Genomic DNA, 23,027 nt, shown 5'->3' on the forward strand with positions numbered 1-23,027 from the left:
GAACCGCGCTGTTTGACTCATTACGGTAAAACCAGCTTTGTAACTTAACTTTCACAATTCGATCTTCAAACACATTTCACGCAGTGTTATAAGGTTGTTTTTTAGTTTGTTTTATTTGTATTCATTTATGACCAAACACTTTTCAAAAGCACAACTGAATGCAACACTATGTCTCGTCTTCCTGGGGATAATGGTGCATATTTTCAAATGATAGCAGTCTTATAAAGTAGTTCAGTTTACAGTTATTAAACTGAGCATAATTCCACCTATCCTTAAAATATACACTCTCTCACTCTGTTAGTTTACTAGAATTCAAACTCTTCCCACTTTAAAATAGGGAAATTACACTTCACTCTAATGCTCTGCAGCATGCATGAGATATCCTTCACCAGAAATCTTTTAATCTGAATCAAAGTGATGGACTGAGAGAGGGATAAAAATGTCACACTATTTTATTTATTAGGGCCCGCCACTGATAGACAGTGAGGCACTATTGAAATTATAATAATTATTATTATTTTGCAGGCAAATTTATTTAATTTAATTTTTTTTTTAATTAAATTAAATTAAATTAAATTAAAAAAAAATAAAAAAAAACTGCGCGCACACATCCTGCGCAGAAGACCACTGCGCACATGTGCGCAGAAGACCATTGCGCACATCCTGCGCAGAAGCCTAAGGCGCACATTCTGCGCAGAAGACCATTGAAGTTAAAAAAGTAAAATAGGTAGAGTGTAGTCAATCTAACATGCTAGTTAGGTGAAATGGTCAGCAGTTGGTGGTAATGACCTTCACTCAAGAATAGTGAGTCCCTATTGGTTGAGAGGCGGGATCTAAACAAACACACCGTAGAGCACAGAGAGAAAAAGAGATGAGAAAGGAGACCGACTGAGTTGAAGTAACAGTGAAGTAAAAGAGGGAAATTAATAACGATACTACAGCCGTATTAAGAAGGTGACGCCACTTTATGTTTTGTACGTAAGAGTTTTTTGTTTTCATTCAGCTCGCGAAAGGGCACAGTATTTTATGTTCCGTTTTGGAGATATCTAGCTGGCTCAGTTTTGTGCACATATACAGTGCTAGCTGATTTAGCGGAGGTGTACTGCCGTCATCTAGCAAGATAACGTGCTGCTCAAATAGCACCCGAGCAACCCGGACGCTCGTGGTTCCTTTAAGGCAGCCTAGTTGGAGCTACCGGGAACGCTAGCGGTTCCATTCAGCTACGTGGGACGACCAGTTGGCCAGGACCTACTGAAGGCAATATTATCGGTGCACGCGCCACAAACGTGGTGGTTGTGAGTAGCCCTTATTGGGCGCCAAAGAACCCAGTTAACAGGACCTGCAACGGGGGGTTGAACTGATCGTTTTATTTGTGCCTTTCCAGTGCCGGCTTTTGTATTTTCTTTTATACCTGTATGATGTTCCTGTTTGTAACAGGTGACTGTAATTTCATGTGAACACAAAGTTTATGTTATACTAGGGATAGTTTTGTGACAGTTACTATTCTGTGTGGCCTATTATTAGCTCCCATATTGATAATTCCGTTTTAAATGGGAAGTGCTGTTTTATGCAGTTAATTGATAAGGGAGATTGCTATTGTCATTATTGGCCTAGTGCCCATATCCATTGAGTTTGTTGTACAGGGACTAAATATAGTTTAAATAGCTTAAACATAACTACATCTTATTTCCGGTAGCGAATCATTATTATTTCAACTGCATGACTGCTTTGGTTAAATAAATTATTTGTAAATAGTTGACAATGTGTTATAGACTCCTCATTTCCATTAGTAGACATTATTCAGGTGGTTTAAAGTGAACTCAGGTAAAAGCCGAGTCTTAACATGGAATTGACTATAGGGCTACATATATATGGGCTATTACAATCAATAATATATTGAAATTAATTGAAATAAATCAATTTCTGTACAAAAATGTGTCTGTCTGTTGTGTGCGTGTGTCAAGTTATATACAGCCTATGCCTACCATGCGCAAAAGCGCTGCTCGCGCCTAGGCTATTTCATTGTTTAGCCTTGGTAGGCTTTGTGCGTGGTGCACCAACTTTTTTATGAGATAGAGATTCCCTTAGAGACAAAAAGATAATTCGAACCCTGCATCGAATGCTAATCTACTGATTAATCACAGGCAGTTTCATGTTGCTGGGGGGAAGACTTCATGTGGCTCAGATCCCCTTGTGAGGAGATGTCTGCTGATGAAACGCTGACTGCTGCTGCCCCTCAGGCTGAAGGACCATCTCGTCCCTCACTCTGCAATCTAACTACATGAAGTAGGAGTATCCCAGTGGCACACGTGTTTATAAGTCAAAGCAAAGACGGTAAATATTTAGATTCTTATTAATCCTATATCTGGGTTGTATATTAATATTTCCAAAGAGCTTCCACTTTGTACACTATTATAGTTTCACAGTTTCCCCCCTTATAGCTTGGATTTGTGTTCTTTGCACCCTTCCATTTGTATTTTTTCTCATAACTAGTTTCAGATGTCTGAAGTAGCATTTTTCAGCAGATATCTGCCCTGCCTGCTGTTTTTCAAGAGGTTTCCGCTCCGCTTAGTGACGGTATCCTGACCTGTACTGTTCCTGAGTCAGCTGGAATGTCAAGCAGTTTCCTGCAGAAGAGGTGACTTGTGTCTTACTTTCCTCAGGGCTCTTGTTGCACTATAAATCTTTCTCCTGCCTTGCGTAGGAGACCGGAAAGGAAGGTAAATATTTATCCCAGCCGTCTTATACACTTCTCACTCTATGAACTTAAAGCTGTGCAGTCCTTCTTGTGACTAATGCAAAATGACTGCAGCCATATACATGATATTTTAAAAAGCATTGAATTCCAGACAGAGACATACTTGATATAAGCTTCTGTTGTGTCAGTGTAAATTGAAAGCAAACCTGTGAGTAAGGAAAGGTAGATCATGCAGGAGCAGCTGATTATGAGCGCACGCATGTGAGGGGACAAACGCAGATGTTGGGAGGGAACATTTGGAGCCAGAATGCAAACGAACATGGAGCGGAAACATAACCGTTCAGAGATCCTGCTCATCGATTGATGAAACAGCCTCTGGCTCGACATACTCCTGACTCTGGGTCTCAAGTATTTCCTGCCGATGCTGCTGTGGCAACGGTGTCCAAGGACAACACGCTTTCCTGGATCTCCGCTGGACGAGTCGATGCCAGCGCAGCACATGTTCAGCAGAAACCTGGGTGGATGGGGAGAGAGGTGGGGGTTGTAGTACGTCACTATCCTGGCCCCTCAGAGGGTCTGGTCCAACCTTAAGAGTCATTCTTCATAAACAAAAAGAAAAGAAGATAAATACCATTCGCCCATGTCTTCAGATACTTTCAAGATTCAGGCTGTCAGAACATGTCAAGCTTTGGAGGATTTGATGAATTCAAAAAGGCGAATATTTTGGAATCTCCACCATAACACTGACTTTTATTTCGCTTCTTTTCACAATATGAAGGGAAGGGGTGGTAATAAATGACTCACTTTTAAGTCTTGCTGTCTTTTCATTGGGAATGACTTGAACTTTGTTAAATCAAACAGAGCATCTTCTAGGGTGAGCTGTTGAAATCATTGTTTTGTTATTCATGCGGCGTTGCTCAAGAGAAAGCAGTGGAGTTTTATCTTGGCTACATAAGCAGCTCAAACAAAGCAATTTGATATTAAAAGAAGACTCCTGCATTTCTGCACACGTTTCAATGCTCCAGAAGTGTGGGAATGTGCTCAGGTGGTTAGGGGGTTATCGGCCATGTGTCTAAATCAGAGAAAAACAAATGGAATCCAGCTGTTGTTGCCACCTATGTCCTGATCCATATGGAATCCTCAGGATGAGCTGCAGGTAGATAGTGTGAGTAGGACTTTGACTGCGTTCACTTTCACAGTGTGTCCTCGTAATCTGTGGTAAAATGACATTTTTGGTCCTTGCAAGGATGTAATTCCTGATTTCTGAGGTTACTACATTAACGGAAACAGGCTGAATGCTTTGGAAGGAAGGTCGAGTCAAATCAGTTTTATTCTGCAGTCAAAAACTGGTTGCGTCAAAGCGGTGCGACAAGTCCATCCCCTTTCGAAGGCTCCTTCAAGTACATCCTTCTATTCTCAAGAAACCGATGAGTGGATCCTTCTCTGGACAGCTTAAAGCAAATGGGAGACTGGACCATCTCATTTTGGTTCGGCTGTCGAGCTCCACTTGATCTACAATGGACCAGAACACTTTCTCTGAACTACAAAGACCTGATAGTATAACACTTACGTATGTACCTGTCTTATACAAGATGGAGGACTGTGAGAGACAAGAGTTTTTAAAAAGTTGTGACAGCTTTCTTATATTCTGAGTAAAAAAATAGGATATTCATGGTCAGTCTCAAGTTTGTTTTATAGTAAGAGCAGTGTCATCTGATGTGGCAATATGACACTGTTGGTCATTCACCAAGACAAAAACAGAGAACAGATGCTAGCTACACATTGAACACTGATTGGACTGTCTGTGTTTGAGACAGTGTTTTCCACTGTCGTCATAGAAATGTAAGATGACACAAGGTCTGCATCATCTGATTTGAGAAACCAATTCCACATCAACCTCACACACACATGCACACACACACACACCAATATAACATCCTCCCTTATATCATACACAAACATGCACACAGAGACCCTCTCACAAGAAGATTAGATAGATTATTTTAGCCTGTTATGGTCTGTCCCCTTAATAACTTGTACTTCCTGTTCCCACGGTAGCAGGCAAACCATAAACCACGATCAGTGTCCAAGGACCCCCTTGTTGTCTCCCACGACGACTCCTTCACTTAGTCCCTAACGAGAAACAACAAGTTAAAACCAACAGATGATTGAGGAAGAGCTTTTAATTAAAACAGCCGAGCAGCTCGGAACCAATTTTATTTTTTTCACATGCACTTTAGTTGCATCATCTACACTGGGATGTTTCATTCAAGAATATTGCGATTGCTCAAGTTCCCACCCAGGCATCAAACCCTGTTATTTAGGCCGGCATGACTCTGGCCTTTTGAGAAGCAGTCGTTAACCACAGGGCAAAGCAAGTCACAGGAAAAGACTGCTAGGATCTTGGTGTGGTCGGCTGATGTTATATTTAGAGCCTCAGATGAGATTCTCACATTTTGTTTGGTTTTCCTTTTAGTATAAATTAACCCAAGATTCGTTTTTTCTAATTTCATATAACTGCAAGTACATTAGAAACAAGTTATTTAAAGAAGTCTTAAAAAAGAGAGCAACTATTTTGATCAAAGCAGCCTTTGTATATGCAAGTTCTCAAAATGACTCAGTTATGGGAGGGAAAGTGTTTTTTTCTGCTTTTTTTTCTCCAAAAGCGTCACCTACATTTTCCTACATGGGCAAACACTCTGTGTTCTTCAATGCCCATGATTTAGACTGGCTTATTTTTCCAATAATAAACTATATCAGTGAGGAATGTGAGGCTGTTTCCTTTGGGCCCTCACTGCTCCACTTAAGACGCTCGAACAGTGGGGGATTATAGGGTGAATCATGAATAGGTCTTTCTTAACCATGTATGTAACCACTCCAGACATGTGACCTATGATGCTGCGCGCTGATGAGAATGTTCATGCGCTTCCTCTGTGATGTGGGACTGTGACAGTGTGGCCTGTAATGATGACTCTCGAGGCTAAATAAATGTTCGCATACTAAAAAATAACTATATACAAAAGCATTTATACATTCGAGAATAGACTGCACTGCCAACACAGATAACCATAAAAAAGATGAGGTTTAGTCATATGACTTTAATAAGAAGGACTGTATAATAAGAGTTAATCATTTGTAGCCAGATGAATCCAGGGAACGACATATTGTCAATCAGAAGAACCAGGATGCCATATCTCCACCAGTATGACACTCAGTTGTGTGGATTCATCCACCAGCGCCCAACAGTCCCCTTAAATTCAATCAAGCTGCACCCAATTTGACACACTCTGAGAAATTTGTCCCCTAAATATCACAGTAATGACAAATTTCTGCATCCGCCAGTTTCTTCACTGATCCATGCCACATCGTTCCACCACATTACGCAATAATCCATCCAGTAGATTTTACTCAATCTTCCTTACATACAAATGGACAGGGGTGGAAATGTAACCTCCTCGTTGGAGGTAACAACCGTGGATTGCAGTGACATTTAAACAAATTGAGGTCTCCTCAGGATTAATGGTATGGTGATCCCCTTACCTTTTCTCCATTGCAACCATCACGTAGCATTCCTGTAAACTCTTGTTCAAGCCGCCCTTTTTAAATCCTTCAGTTTAATGCTTCAGCACATTGTCGTTCATACAAAACCACACACACACAGACTTTGTTGACAGTTTTAGTCTCACCTGCGTTGACTGAATGTGTTTGCACAACATCGCTGATGGATCAGATTGTGACGTAGACCAGTTGCCCCTGTAGCCGTAGTGGATGGTGTGATTGGCAGGGGGAGGCCTGGTCTTTTAAATTATATGCCTGTGTTGGATGTCCACAGGAGGTAATGAGTGGATAACTTGAGTCGTGCTCTGTGTCGGCCTCTGCACTTCAATCATCATCCATATCCACATGCAAGCTGCTGTGACCGAAAGAAATCTGTATTTCGTTTACACTGCGCTTGGCGAAACCGCAGAGCGCATCATGTGACATGTTACAGAGGAGTCTTGTTGTCCTTGGATCCTTCCCCCCTTTGAGTATGACCATCTGTGTCCCTGGTGAGCTAACACTGACAGCAGTGCACAGTTTTTCCCAGCAAGGCCCCTAAGAAAAGACTCATCCAGAGCCTCACCTCACATCTGGATGACCCAGAGGTTAGAGGCCAGGGATGCGGCAGCAGTCGGAGGGGGATTCATTCCAGTTTTCCCTTGTGTTTGGATTGTCCCCATTGCTTTGACGCATTGCTGTTTTTGTGCAGCTGGTTTTGTTGACTAGAAGGTTTCATGATAGATATGGTCACAACTTGATTTGTTGTTAGTAGAGGGAACAGGAAGAGGTGTTTGTGCCAGGGTGCTGTTACCTCCACCAACGAGGTTTGGTTTCCATCAGCGTTTGGTTGTTTGTGAGCAGGACTACACAAAATCTAAGGAACCTATTTCCATCAAAGTTGGTAGGAGGATGTGGTATGTGTCAGGGAAATATCCAATAAAATTTTGATGCAGAGCCAGGATCTTCCTTCCCAATATTTTTAACATTGCAGGATGATTGAGTTTTGGAACATCTTTGTCTCAGATCTTGAGGCACGTTTCAGGGGAGTGATTTTCTATGAGTGTGTGCAATTTGGTTCGGTTTGATTCAGGTTTTTAAGGAGACTGTTGTTGGGGCTTGGCGGTGCTGTGCGCTCTACTGACTGCTATTCTAGTTCTTTTATGAAGTGGACTGTGTATCGGTGGGTCTGGAGGTCTTTCACTGGCACATGGAAATCTGTGGAAATATTTAGTTTATTTTAGTTGACTGATTAACATTATCTTAAATGGTCTCAGTGACATCATGTGTAAATATCTCTGGCTTAGCTTTTTCGTTCTAAGTGCGTCTTACAAATGACTATATTTGGAAACGTATTGCTGGCATTTGGGTCCTTAAATGCATTTCTTTGCTTTGGTTTCATTTAAAAGAAAGATATTGTCATATGTCATTTATCTACAGTTTTTTTTTTTTAAAGGATAGTTGAAAGAAAATAATATTTCTTAAACCATATCTTTAAAGATATCTTGTGTTTATTTCATTAGAGCCTGTGTTGTTTGGTTAAGAATGCTTGTAAAGTAACAACATGACATTTAAAAAAAGCAAAAAAAAACATGCCTCAGATATAACTTCCAAAACATAGGAGCAATCTCTCTTGGCTCACAGCCAGCGGTCTTACGAGGCAGCCTGTCTGGTCCTAATCAAAACCAAGTGGAGGGAGCCTTATCCAGCTTAGTGAAATAGCAATCTAAGGCAGAATGAAGTCCTATGTGAAAGAGGAAGGACACAAGTTTTGAGAGAAGAAGTCGAGAGTATGTTTTAAAAACCGAGCGAGGAGAGAAAGCCCATTGGAGGAGGGTGGGGTGAATAAATGCCTATAATATGTTGGGTGAGTTGTGAGACGGGGGATGGGGCTCCTAGGATGTGACTCAGACTCCCTGTCAAACCAGCGGGGAGGGGACATGATGAGAAAAGGGATAGAGCAGGAGAGAGCCGAGGGGTGGAGTGGGGGAAAAGAAAACCCGGCCCCTCTTACACCACCCCGACTGTTTGGCATTCAGCGTCAGCAAAAACCTTAATGTGATCAAGATGGAAGTTGTCTATGGACTTTTCGCTGCTCCTCGACTCTCTGCCTGCCTTATGGGGCTTCAGTGCCTGTCCGGCAGCTTTACAGTGAGGATACAGACTGCAGTCCAGAGAATGGCTTGTAGAAACCTGGACTAAGGACTGCTGACAAAATATAGCATTTGTCAAGCCACTTGGAAAGCGGTGGATTTACTTTACTCAATTGTGGATGATTTTTTTTTCAGTGGATGAATGAAAAGGAACATATCTCTGGATAACTGGGCTCACAGCAAATCCTTCACTGTATACTGGATCATAACAAAATGTTCTGTCAACACTGGATAATTTACAAGAAGTAACCGTTGGTACTCTAGCATGAAATATTTCAACTGTATTGAGCTGTCAGTTCTGCTGTTGGCACGAGGGGAAGTGGAAGGAGCAACAGCTTTCGGACATTTTTTGAGACCTCCCTTACTTAACCAATAACCAGGTGCAGGTTCATGCCAGAAGGGGCGCAGATGGCAGTTGGTGTGATCCAGCTCCACTTTTGAGGAAACAAAAGGTGAAAAGGCAGTAACACCTGCTTTTAAATATGTTTCATTTCTTTAATTTTGAACATAATGTAGAAAGTGTTTTCTTTTTAAAATGTTCCTTTGCCACAACTTTAGTGTAATTATATATGAAAATAAATGTTTATATTGTATTGAAATTATATATATATATATATATATATATAAAAAACTTTTGTAGTTTCCACTCACTTACTGTAAAAGAGCGGCAGGATTTCCGACTGTACATCTCTGTACTTATGCTTCTGTCAAGAAAGCTTTTTTGTTTTATATAGCAGATGTTGAGGTTTGATTTAGTGCATCCAGTCCTTTTGTTCCCTCAATTCTGTACATTCTGACCTAGAACAATAAAAAAAAATACACAGCACTGAGCTTGGTTCTAATCCTCTGATCGAACCCATGATATTTAACTTCTGATTCCAGAGAACCAGCTGTTCAGGGTCCCTGAGTAACGTTTCACTTCTAGTTTGTTTTAGTTGCATCACTCTCATCTGTGGGAGCATGGACGTGGGTGGAATGATAGTCAGCTAGTTTGAATGTTTGCACTGTTAAGTTGATCAATGGGGTGTCACCTTGTGAAGATGTTACAAAGCATACACTGCATCTGCATTTATCTGGACAGTTCTCTTGAAGTTGTAGAATCCAGGCTGCTCTGTTGTTCTCAGTCAGAGTCGCTGGCACGCTGCCATGTGAACGTATCAGTTTCCCATGATAGATGAGAATAACAGGGGGCTGGTCTCATTTTATACAGAACCAGCTGAGTTTCTACTTTCCAAGAAACTGAACGCAATGTTATTACTCCCCTCTTGACCGTCCACGCACTTCTCCTTGCCTCTTTTCTTTAGAAGTGTAATGTTATTAACCATATTATCATCTACACATTGAATTACTGTTAACTCTAACTTGGCTGTTTCTTTACCCTCTTTTCTTGCAGCTCGTATGGGACAGCGCAGGCTGACCACCATGCCAGTAGCCATTCGGAAACGAAGTTGGGAGGAGCATGTGACCCACCCTTCAGGATTACAGTACAGCTATGATGATCTGGATCTGGTCTGCTGTCACGGAGTGGACAGCAGGGGGCCTCGGATGGGAGCAGGGGCCTCCAAACAAGGTCGCCGGACGAGGTGTGCCTCTATGCCCGAGGGCTGTCATCAACTGCCCACAGAGGAACTGGCTCCGACACGTGAAGAGACCACGTCCGTTAGGGCTGACGATACTGACATTGAGCCGTTGAAGATAATGGGAAACAATGACACAATTCCAGTGGGTTTGCAGGAGGAGACAATTCATGGACCTCCTGAGTTGGTGGATGTCGACAATATTCCCCAAAGGGAATCCGTGCATCTCCAAACCGCAAACATGGGGAGTTCTGGAGACTGTCATTGTAACAGTGGGTTGTTGACTGCAAATCTGTCTTGTGCAGCTGATAGCAGCAGCAGTCACACTGAGAAAACTATCAACGGTGAAGGTGAAATAGGCACAGAGATTAGCCAGAGACTCAACATCTGCAATGACGATAGTGTCTTAAAAAGGCCACATATCTCTCGTGAAACGCAACAAAGCATCTCTATCTCTTCTAACAATGGGCCTCCACTGTCTGAATCTGCTGGTGACCAGTCTGGCAAACATCCAAATCATCAGGACACAAAGGAGAGCCACACAGAGGGTTACAGCAGACCTCCTGAAATCTCTGGGGCCACGCGAAACGGGTCCATTGCTGCTGAACTGGAACCTCAAACTGACCTCCCAGATGTTGAGGAAGAGACTCTTTCGACATCTGAGCACGCTGGTGCAAATGAGATTTTAACTAGTGTTGTGCTTCACAGTTCAGTCGATAAGATGGAGGGCGGTGATGCCATGTCACCGACTAACAAAATTGCTGCTGCAGACCCAGTTGTGACTTCAGTGGTAGATGGAGAAAGGGACCATGGGGTAAGGGAAAGCTGGAGCGCAGACTCTGCTGACGAGCTGGATAAATTAAATGACCTAGAAACCTTAAATGAAAAAACAGGACTTACACGTCATTCAAGAGACATTGGAGGAGGAGGAGAGCGAGATAATTTTGACTGCACTGGGGAATTGGATCAGGCTCGTGGATGTGAAATATCCTACCAGACTTCATTGGAAAAATGCAATATTAAAATAACAGGGATGAATAGGCCTCAGGGAGAGGAGTGGGCACAAGCAGGAAGCGGCGAGAACACAGCACAAGTCAGGTATGGGCCAATCACGTCATCTGATATTTGTTTCAAAGGCCAGTGTTGCTCTGTGACAGTTACCAGCAACATGCCCTCTGGACAAGGGGAACCTGGACATTCAGAAAAAGACCTGGGACCGACAAACATTAGCCAGTGTGCAGACCAGTATGTGGAAACGACGACTTCAAGAAGTCAACCAACAGAAGATGTGGATGCAAGGTCAGTATCCAAGGAGTTGTCTTTATCTGAGGATCAAACCATCGATCAGTTGTTGGAAAATAGTTCTTCAAAACTGGACACTATCCTAGAAGTTAGCTGCATTGAGCCAGAGGACGCCCCGACTCCGGATCTTCAAAAGAACATTAACTCGAATATGGCCCAAAATCCAGATGTTCAACCGTCTCATATAAATGATGAACATACGGCTACCGAGCAGCTTGCCCAAAACCTGCCATCATGCTCCGCAGAGGTCAACGATGAGCATACACCAGAAGGAATCCATGGCAACCAAGCCTCTGGACGTTACTCCAGTGAGTCACCTGCCTCTGAGGTGGCAGATGGTCAGAGGGAACACCACAGGCCAGGAGCCACAGTGTCTAGCATGGAGGAAGCAGATGAGGCCGATCATGCAGTTACTTACAGCGACACACACCTTTCCAGTCCACTTTCAGATGGAACAAACACGTGTGTGGATCTGACAGAGGACAACGTGGTCAAAGTGCGCATGAGAAAGGTAAGGATTTATATTATATAGACGTGTGACTTCATTACTGTTGTAAATATTACTTTTGTGTTTGTTTCTGATTAGCTACTGTGGCGCTGGCCTTTCAGCAGCTCGGATTAAGTTCTTTCTTGACACGAGCTGACACTTACTGGGCATAAACGGTCTGCAAATCATTTTTGTCCCACACTCTGGCAAGCGTCAAGGAAAACAATGACTTCACTCTCACATGCTTACAGATCTTTGAGTGGGGGGATCTGTGAAATGTTTTACTCTCTCAACCACGCATTGCAAAACAAGGTCCTATAAGGGCATGAGGACTTTGAATGTAGAGGGAGTCGGAGGCTCGAGTCATTTCAGGGAAGAAATGCTGAAACGGCTTTCTCTAGCAGAAGGTGCATGTTGTTCTATTTACACACTGCTGGCCAGTCAGCTTGTAAGAGCCAAACACCCAATGAAAACTTCATGATTTTGAGCTCATGGAACCAAAAGCATAAGCCAGGAAACTGACGTGGTATTTATTAACTATGTGAAGTTGCAGCGTCGCACATTTTGGAATGACAACAAGAAATCCTTTATTCACAACTCATCACGCATTAAGCAGTCATGCTGTTTAGACAAGTACCATATTGTGGAGCGTCAGATTCTTGTGATATGTTCTAGTCGAAGACGATTCTCTCTTGTAAACAGCAAATCTGACTGAAGGCCAAATTATAGTCCTGCGACTGCAACCGCGGAAGGCCACGCAGTTGCATCGACGGACTCGTTTTGGTTTATGCTTCTCTAACGCGTTGCAACGCAATTCACCGCCAGAACACTAGGCGGAGTAAAGTTTTTGGTCGAAGAGAAAACACACAAAGAAGAGACGTCTTCTTCTTCTTCGTCGACTGTTTGTTTACATCGCCACTCTGGCTCCTCAAAGCCAATTTCTGGCGGACAAATCGGCCAGTCAGTGACGGGTTATACAAGTGGTCATACTTTCGGATCTCTTCTGCCAAGTGCTCTTCTATTTGGTCCATATTCGTTCTTCTAAATCTTCAATGATTTCCGCGTATTGTGGGGCATGAAACCGGAAACTAGACTCCGGACAGGATGTAGTAAGCAGACCAATCACAAGTCTTGCGGGCTGCGTGAGGCTCGCGTCGCTTTGTCGTATAGTTAGAAAAATTTGCGGACGCACACAAGCCGCCAGAAAGGGGCGTGTTGCGTGTCTTGCGTGCGTGCGTATAACCCGACTATAATTCGGCCTTGAGTTCAATGTGAAGTCACGTGCCTGAGTTGATTTCAGAGTAGTATCTTTATACAGGGTTACAACAGGGTCATCCCGAGACCAAAAATTGGCATACCATTTGAATAGCTTTATTCAATAAAACTTAATGAATGTGTAGTTGTTAACAGCTTCAAGGACATTTTAGTTTTTATCAACGTGTTTTATTTGCCAACTGTTTTGACTCTTTTGGAGAATTTACTACAATTGTTCTTTACTCCAATGTAATTCATTATCTTTTTATACACCAGACTCTATATGTTGATAATAGTTGTTGACAAAAACACCAACACTTACAACTACATGAGTGTGTTTATAAATCATTTATTAAATTTAATATCCTGCATTTAAATATGATAGTTGAATTAAAGTGTTGCTGAAATGTGTTTGTCAAATAATAGTAATTTTACAACGAACATTGAAATGAGTATTTCTACACAATTACTACCTCAAAAATGGCCGGACTGTTAATCATTAATCACTGTATTTAAATGAGTTTAAAACAAACAGGATTTTCTGTGTTTTTTTTTAGCTTGAACAGCCTGTTACACAGAAGCATGCTATGTTCTGCATTATGGTGCTTTGTGGTTGTGTTTTGTCATAATCAGATGTGTTTTTGACTTGGTCAAATGTATTTTCAGTCTGCTACATATGGATCTAAACAGATAGTGTATGTTCGTGTTGTCATGTTCTTGCTAAGGCTAATGCAGACTCAAACCCCCCCTAAAATAATCTAAAACCGATGGCTTTTCTTTAAATTAGCTCTGATGATCTGTGGTCCTGAGATGCAAATGAGTTGGGTAATTCCAAAGAATTTAATGTAATTATTATTATCCATTATTTCACATTTCTTGTCTTGTTGATGTCACTCCACCAGCTTCCTTAAATGAGAGAGCAGTCCAGTGTAGGGACATGGAAAACCAGTGCCACATTTTATTTCCATTGGATCCAATTTCAGTTTTAGGATGACTTCAAACCTTTGGAATAAATGCCCCCTCCTTCAGTCATAAAGGTGGAAGGCGCCAGGGCAATCCATTGAGCATATGGTAATGGCTTGTCTTCTCTTTGACATCAGGGCTCTTCCCACAGGGTGTGTTTTTACATTCTGTACAAAGGCAGTTAACTTATAAAACGTGCTCAAGGCAAGATCATGAGGACAAAACAGAAAAATTACAGTCAAATTTAACATGGTTATATCACCAAGTGAGGGAATATGTAGAAAAAGAAAAAGATCTTGAACATTATCAAGAAAATTACTAATGTCCTAAAATAAATTGACATATGCAGCAGGAATTGTCCCTGACAACATATTGAAGTAATGGTAGTGTTTCCAGTAAACCATGTTATTGTTGAGGATTCAGTTTGTAAAATGAACCCATCTGGTTTGCATAATGGCTCGAGATTAGCCTGATATTGGGCTTTGTTACTGTGTTTATTTGTTTTAGCAACAAGTCCTTATCCTGACCTCAGGGCTAAACTGGCTCAACAGTCATTTATCCAACAAAAGACAACTTGGCACGGCACCCTCTCTCTGCTCGCTCTTTATTTTCTGTTTTACTGTCTTTATTTATTTACTGCTGGTCAATGTTTATGAATGAAAATACCGACATTATGAGTATCCGGTGTTTTGATTCAAGATTCTCTGCACTCTATGTTTAGCACAGTGCAGAAAAGAGACCCTCGGTTTAATGGACAGGTCTGAGAAATGGGATGCTGGCCACCAAATGTAAGAGGGGGTTTGAAAAAAGAGATCAGGGAAAAGGGGAAGGAGGGGTCTGTGAGTTCAAACAGTGTGGGAACTGTCTCCCATCTCAAAAAAACAGGAAGTGGGGAGGAATGTAACACAAACCTCAAAAGATAGGAAAGGGAGAAAAGAGACCGTCTGAGAACAACCAAACCACCAGAATGCCCCCGAAAAAACCTTGCCTCTCGGAGGCGCCTGACATGGCGCTGCACTTGCTTTGTACTTTTTGTGGTTGTTGTTGCCATCTCGAGACAGATGCTTTTGTTCATTCAGCGAAGGCCTCGTAAAGATGTCATTGTTTTACCACCATACAATGTTGCATTGTGAAATGTGTGCCAAGGAGACAATATGGGACAACATGCTAGCGAGGAATGCCAGCGACGGCATCAACCTGTGACTCTGGCACACACGGCTCCTCATGTCTTATTTTCTCTCTCAGCAAACCCAACAGGAACTGCTCTTGACGGGCTAATTAGGCACTAACTGGACAAAATTTTAAGCGCAAGTCATAAGACGTTATTAGGGAGCGAGGAGCCTTGTGTCGTGATGCAGATCCATGAGCCTGTCAACAGAACAGCCATTAGCATTAGTCACAACTCGGTTCATATGAATGTTGTCATGCGTGCACACCCATTGTAAACAATTTCAAGCCACAGTAGCCACTTCTGAGGACATGCTTGATATGTATGAAGAATTGAACTCATCCTACATAACTCGGATGAGATGTCTCTGAAGTGTTTCACATTTAGGAACAGATGCAACTCGTGAAAACAAGTCTTCTATTTACATGTTGACGTGATTCTGTAACTGGGCACAAACATGCAGTCACAGTGGCTTTGTCCCATGAGCTCACGCTCATAAAGTGTTTTACAGGGTCTGTTGGACCATATTGTAACATGGTTTGTTTTGGACTAATGAGTCCAGCCGGGTGATGTAATTTCTCGGGGGGGAGGGTGATCATCTCAGTGGACAAGCCCAGACGGAGAAGCTCAGACAGAGAGCCACACCCAGAGCCAGGATAAAGAACATGGAGAACACAAGGAAATGAAAATGTTTAGAGCCGAGTAGAGTGAGATTTTATATATTGTAACAAGGGCTTATAGTGCTTCAAATAAAACAGGAAAGAGGTGCAGTAAAAAACAGAGTGGTATGTGTGTCACATTTAGCTTGTTTTACTGGAGACACACCACCTGAGGTCAGTGTGAGACTTGTTATCGCAGTCTGTTGATGGATTGCATTAGTGCATAGAGCTTCAGAGGACTATGGGCGAAATACTCGATACCTTGAACTCATAGGATTTTCAGAAATGGACCAGAGATATTATAAAAAGATGAGCACATGGTGGAGAAGGCTACAGCAAGAGCAGGGGGTGTAAGAGTCAGGAGACTTTTCAGAGGCTGGAAAGCAAGAGGAGGGAGAAAAGAAAGAAGCCTGAACTTATCTTTGGTCATGAAGGGATAAAAAAGTCAATGTTGAGTTGTCAGAATGTAGTCAGGCATCACAGGCGGATGTGTATATTTGATGTGATCAACAGTGGGGATGGGTAATAAGATCATATCAATAATTATATAAGTAAAGTTTTCATCAGTAGCAATATAACCAAGGTTCAATATATATCAATATATTGCTTAAGCATTGCGATAACACATCATTTTTCTACCTCACTTTTGCAAAATGTTTTGTTATTTATTCTTTCATTCTCTCTGTTTAAGATGTGTTTAAAACCACAACCTTCACTCAGGAGCATGAGTTACTCTTTAAACTTAAAATAATACAAATAGAGTGACTTATCATGACAATTATAGTTATTGACTGATGTGAAAATGTATATCTAATATAATTGTTGGCCGTTTGGCCCAACCCTAGTCGACAGATACTTTGATTTGGATGAGATTGCAACGATATAATTCTTGTGCGTTGCTTGTGCAAGCAGGAAACCAGCTGATCGATCTATATAATGTATGACCTGCCAGCTATAGTCCTCCTGTATATATCCCTGCATAGTCACAAAGAGCAAATGTGAGAAAAGTAAACTAGCAAAGCAGCTATTTATTTAAATCAAACATAACCTGATCTTGGATTACTGTAAATAGATGCAATCTTAATTCCTGATCTATCTAATTTATTAGTTGTCAGATGACTGATTTGTCATTTCAGTTTTTACTGTTTAGAGTCAGTTCAGACAGCAGGGAGACTAATGCATCCGTTAAAAGGCCATAAACATCTTATCTATATTTGTGTTTACCAATACGTCCTGCTAAATGTAGGAGCTCAGTAAAAAAACTTTTTGATCTTATTTGTCTCCGTGCTCAGCGTGAACATGCTCGACTGGATTCTATGGTGCTGCTGCTGATGAAGCTGGACCAGTTGGATCAGGAGATTGAGAACGCCCTCAGTGCCACTTCCTCCATGGACGGCACCCCCACCCTCCACCGGCGACCCATCCAGGTACACACCTGTGATTTATCATGTTAAATGTTAATTTTATGAGCTGCATATTATAATAAAAACTAATTTTCCCTCAGATGTAATAAACTTGTTTGTCCCCTAGTGGCCACTGTAGCCATAGCATGGGATAAGACTGAAGGATCATCACTCATCTACCTTGTTAAAAAATATTTTTGTTATAAATAAGCAAAAACAGAAACATTACAAGGAGATAATTACATTTATTGCAACAATGTTAAATTTGCATTACCATATTTGTTTTCCTTTTTCGTGTGCAGGAGTCGGATTTAGGGTCTGTACATGCGTCACAAAACCCTCCTCATCCAAACAGTCCTGCTGCCTCCTCCTCAGGACCTGTACCTGCCCTCGGAGCAAAACCTAAGAGCGGGGTAAGTCAGGAGCTACGTGCTGTATCAGAAAACATCTGCACCATAATGAAAAAGACATGAGGTCATTCAAAAATATCTTGGGTGTGAGTTGTTTAATGACTCCCCATTACACACACACACACACACACACACACACACACGAACACACACAGTGACTTTTTGTGTTGAAACGCCCTTCAGTGTTGGATCCTGACACACACACACACACACACACACACACACGCACACAATCTAAATTTTTACAATTAAAATGGTTTTCATGACTTTTAGATAAGCTACTGTTAAACAGCTTTATGTTTGTTTTATATGCTACATTATTTCTGGGGATGTAGTTGGAAAAGGTTTGAATTTAAAACAGCAAACGTAAACATGTTGTTCTTTCTATGTATACTTGTGATGACTGCCTGATTCCCTGGTCCTTTACTCAAATCTAATTCTAACCTTAAAAACAAGTCCTCACCCTGGAACAGCCCATTGAAGTTGTGACGACTGGCTAAAACATCATCAAAAGAACGATTTTGAACCAGAATTTGTCAACACACGCACACACTCATACTGAATTTCCTAATTGTAGGAATGCCCCCCAGCACTTAAGGCTTAGCCAAGCAGACGTTAAAACTCTATAATTAGCCTGGTTCCAAAGATGTACACCCCTTCGCCCCAACAAAAGGGTCAGAAGGTGGGCTCAGGGAGGTGAAAAGCCAAGGAAAGGGGGAGGAAGGGGGAAACACTTCAAGTGAGATGCTCGTCTTCAAACCCCTTGCTTGCTCACTTAATGACTTTGTCAGCCTGGCTTTGGCATTGCTTTCAGAGCGAGTGCAAAGTGAACAGGGCCGGCGGACTGGGCACTCAAGCAAGTGATTGTTAGAAAGGAAATGTAAAAAGGACACTTTATCTCCTGATGAAGCGATGCATAATTGCATAAGAGTTAAACGCAGGGCAGGATGTTTCTGTTGCTAAACAGTCCTCCTTATCCCACCAGAACAAAAACCTGCAACCCGTGGAAAAGCCAGAATTCTTCATATCTCTTGCAATTCCTTCTCGAACTTTGCTTTGTCTTGTCACAACTTTTCTGCTGTCACACAAAAGTGGAGTATTTATTCAAGATGTGCATATCAACATATTCTATAATGTGAGCTGTATTGTGTCTGTGGCCAACTGTTTCCGCGGCCTCCATTCCTGCAGTAACCCAAGGTAACTCACTAAGCTTGGGTAAACACTGCTTTCACTCCGCCTAATAGGAGGCTTTTTTACAGTGGAGGCCCTGTGGGGTGATTGATTGAGGCCAAACAGATGATGACTTCATGAAGGGGATTCTCACTGGTTAATAGTTGTAGGGGTCTTTTGAGTCCTTTCAGAGTTTAAGTTTTGTGACGCCCACTTAATCTTTCTAGCCACACAATACAAATCCTTTCAATGATGTCAACATGAGGAAGAACGGTGGAGGTTACAGCTTTAATTCAATCTGAAATCACAGTTGTGTTTAGTTGATAATAAAAATGAAACCTGGATGTAAGAGGTTATTCAAGCACAGAATAATAACTGTAATTTGATTATATAATTTATAATAAATATCTACTAAATTCTAAATAACAGGGAAGGCTGTGTGTCGTGCCAGGATTTCACCATAAAATCTTCCCGGAGGGGAATGTGTGACCTTTGACGTGAACGTAACCTCACAGCGTCATGTGAAATAACTTCTCTCCAAGTGTTAGTCATCATGCTGTTCATCTTATTGTTCATGTCCTTTATTATTATAGATTACATAGTGACTGAATTACAAGAACTGATTACAGTGCAACAAAAACCCCCAATTCAAACTTCATTTTTTCACTAGTTATTATTGTTTATTGGAATTAGATTGACGGGCAAAATGCATTTGTCCATAAAGTGTAAAAAATTGTACTAGTATTGTAATAGTACTTTCTGAAACCTCGATTTAAAGGTTACATATGCAACTCTTTAAAATCTGCATGGCTGCCAGATGTGTATCTAGGCATCAAAACAGCTGTAAAAATTATGTCAGTGTGGAAAGTTTGTGTGTGTGGGGGGGGGGGGGGGGGGGTGAACGTTTTATCTCATGTCTCCTGGATGGTTGTGTGTGTGTTTATGTGTGTGTACATGGGTGCTTGTCATGTTTATCATCGTGCATGTGAATTCCTTCCATCTTATGCTGGATTATGCAAGCAGTCAGTGTTGTTGCTGTCCTCCTGACACCTCCTGGTGTTTAGTGTAACACTGCTGTGACGGTTCCAAGCACGTACTCGCACCGTCCTTTTATGTAACCATGATAAACGATGGTATGTGGCTGTGTGCGTCGGTGATGAAAGGACCATTCACTTGGCATGTACAGTATCGTTCACTCACAGCTGTGGATAAGGCATCGGGTTCAAGTGAACAGATTTTTTTTTAACTCCTCAATAACTTAGCTGGTGGCTATTGTTAGCCTTCAGCAGGTGGCTGTTATTCTTGCATCGAATGTGGGGCTAACATCTCGCGGATGTTGTGCCACAGCAGGTGTTTTTTCTCATGGTGGAACTGCTATTCTTTGCCCAGAGTGTTGTTGTTGGCAGGTTTCTATTACTTGCTTAGTGTAACAGGTGTTTTACAATGTTGTTTTGCTTTGCATTGTTGTGTTGCAACAGGTGTGTCTTATTTAGTTTTTATTTACTTTTGTTTGGGTTTATATTATATGTAGGTATGCAATTAATTTATCACATAATTGTTTAAAAATGCAGACTATAAAAATAAAAGCGAGTTGTGTTGTCAAACAGAGAACAATTAAAAAACATTCACATCTGAGGATCAAACCAATAATTTTTTTTGTCATTTTTGGGCACATAAATTGTGATTTTATTTGCATTATGTTTTATGTTTGCATTCATTTGATCCAGATTTATAAGCATAACCTGTGGTGACAAACTAGGGTTATGCTTGGCGCGAGAAGCATTTGTTATGCGACTCTATTCTTAGGGCTTTGTGGCTGCAGAGGATGTGCCAAGCCGCAGAGGTGGGTGGAGGCTGCTGACCCCTGACCACCTTCCTCTGAATGTTACAGTCGGAAACAACATATCAGTCACCTTCAGTGCTTAGCGTTCCCACCAGCAGGACATAGACTCAGAACCCCCTTGAGGCCTCAGGTGCTGAACCCGCCGCACAGCACGGCGGTCTGTTATATTTAGCATAGGGGCATTGCATATGGAGACATGGAGGGTGCTGCCCTTATCCCCTCCGTCTTTGGTAAACATTCCACAACAGGGCAACCTTTAACCCTGTGTTTGGATCTGTATTCTGTCTCCAGGGCAACAGCACTCCGTACACAGCTCCTGTCATCTCCTTCTGTTTGATGCAGATTTCAGAAAATAAATCTCAGGGTTTTCATGTCAGGAATCAAGGGAATTATCAGGAGATGATTGATTGAGAGATATTTTTAGTTTTTTAAAAGTACAGAAAGAGGATTTGCTGTCACTGGGTTATGTATGTGCATAGCTCTTTATCTGTCTGTGCTTGGTTGGACAATAGAAGCGATGTGGTTTGCGTGCTAAGGTCACTAGCAGATCTCTGCTCTGTTCTTCCTCTGTCTTCCGCTTTGGCAGCCTCACAGTCCCCAAACATCCTCTATCCAAACCACACCTTCTCAATGTCCCACTTAGACAGAAGACACAATATTTTTGCTACTTTCACTGCCTTTTTTTTTTGCTTTCTACATTTGCTTCCACTCTCTCTATTTCCCATCACTGGACAAGAGTCAACACCATGTGCAGTATACGTAATTAAGTTTGCCTACAAATACGTTCCAACCATATATTTGGCTTAAAGACTTTAGTCGGCCACAATGAGTCAGAGAGCAATGAAACCAGCCCCCATTCAGTCTGACATGGGGTGCCAGTAGCGGCTCTGGTCACGGCCACGCTGGCTGCTTTGTGTGGTGTCATTGTCCCCAAGGTCACTCCCCTGCTGAGCACAGCTGTAACACGGAGACAAACACCGGCCCGCTGTGATTAAAACAAAAAAAAAAGGGTGAGGGAAAAAAAGAAAAGACTTGTGTTTGGAACAGGATGTGGAGGGTGAACCTCTCCTCCACCCCCACAAGGAAATCTTGTTTTTCCTGTCGATTCAAGGCTACAGTCTTAGCATGAAGCACTCCAGGAACAGGAGAGAGAGAGGATATGTTGAGTTACCATATATCTTTAGAAAACCAAATCGCAAAGCACACATGCTAACATGTATCAGCCTGACTCATGCTGCATACTGCATACTTTTTTGTTTTAGCATCTGACGTGGATTGAATACATTCTTCAGACAGCCTGTGCTCAATGGCAGCTTGTTTGTTTTTATGACATTCTGTGGCATGCCGCCGAAAATACATCAACTTTATCACCATCGTGATTTAGTGACTCGCATATGGTTTTTGGTGCTTTTGCAGTTGAACACATCACACTTTTTCATTCAGCTTGACAACATCACTCCAACATGTTTGTAACTGATAAGTACTGGTTGGTAGTGGAAGACAACCTCTGAGTCAATGAAGTAAAACGTACGTCTATTACGTAAAGGAGACGACACACATTGGGGGGAATAGTTGCAGGATGATGGTCCTTGTTGACAGTAAATCTTAGGGGATGACTGGAAAATACAGACATCTGGATACACCCCTGCAGCCCGCTGATAATGGAGCGCCATAAATCACAGAATGAACAAACAAACTGAATGCACTCTCAGAAACACACACACACACGCACACAGATTCACAGATGCTGAAACATGTACACAGGAATGCATTGTAAAACCAGGTGCGATTTAGACATTGAGGCTTGAGGTTCAGGGTTTTAATTGGGACATTCGGCTTGAGCATGTGTTCACATTTTTGTTACGAATGTGTTTGCATCCATGTTTGAAGTTATATTTCCTCAGCCGAGACACACCTCTTTGTGTCTCTGCCAATAAATATTCTTTGCCCTCAGTTTGAATTTATAAGGAAGGATAAAAATAGAATTTGTGGTAAAGGCAAAACAATACCCACTAAAGTAGATAGTCAAGACTATGCATTCCTCAGCATATCTTTTTTCCTTGTTGTCCCTACTGACACATGTAAAGCGCAACGGCGTCTCTTGAAGGGCGCAACATAAATTCAAAAAGTGACCCAGCAGTGGTTCTCCCACTGGTCCTTCTGTCAACATGCTTGATGTCTGCCACAGAACTGCCACCACCACAGAACTGCTGCAGAGGACCGTCTAATCCCTCTGTGCTGTTAACCCATTCTCTGCTTTCTACCAAAAATGACATCGCCTATGGGGCTGGCATTGCGGATGCACTCGGGATCTTAGTACTTAAATTTGAACTAGTGAGCGGGAACAGGCGACAGATTTTATTATCGTCAGTGTAATAAGTGGATAGCAGAATAATGGGAACC

General features: G+C 41.9%; 1 protein-coding gene across 1 annotated transcript in view; it reads left to right on the forward strand.

The window, feature by feature from the left end:
* Positions 1 to 8,187: 8,187 nt before the first annotated feature.
* Positions 8,188 to 23,027, forward strand: part of dlc1 (DLC1 Rho GTPase activating protein) — a 76,496-nt gene continuing 61,656 nt past the window's right edge. The window contains exons 1-4 of the mRNA XM_053418271.1: positions 8,188 to 8,840; positions 9,782 to 11,778; positions 17,091 to 17,225; positions 17,504 to 17,614. Of these exons, the coding sequence (XP_053274246.1) occupies positions 9,787 to 11,778; positions 17,091 to 17,225; positions 17,504 to 17,614 (2,238 nt within the window). The 5' untranslated portion in view covers positions 8,188 to 8,840; positions 9,782 to 9,786. The remainder of the gene's footprint in view (positions 8,841 to 9,781; positions 11,779 to 17,090; positions 17,226 to 17,503; positions 17,615 to 23,027) is intronic.

Source organism: Pleuronectes platessa, chromosome 3, assembly GCF_947347685.1.
Source record: "Pleuronectes platessa chromosome 3, fPlePla1.1, whole genome shotgun sequence".
Lineage (NCBI taxonomy): Eukaryota > Metazoa > Chordata > Actinopteri > Pleuronectiformes > Pleuronectidae > Pleuronectes > Pleuronectes platessa.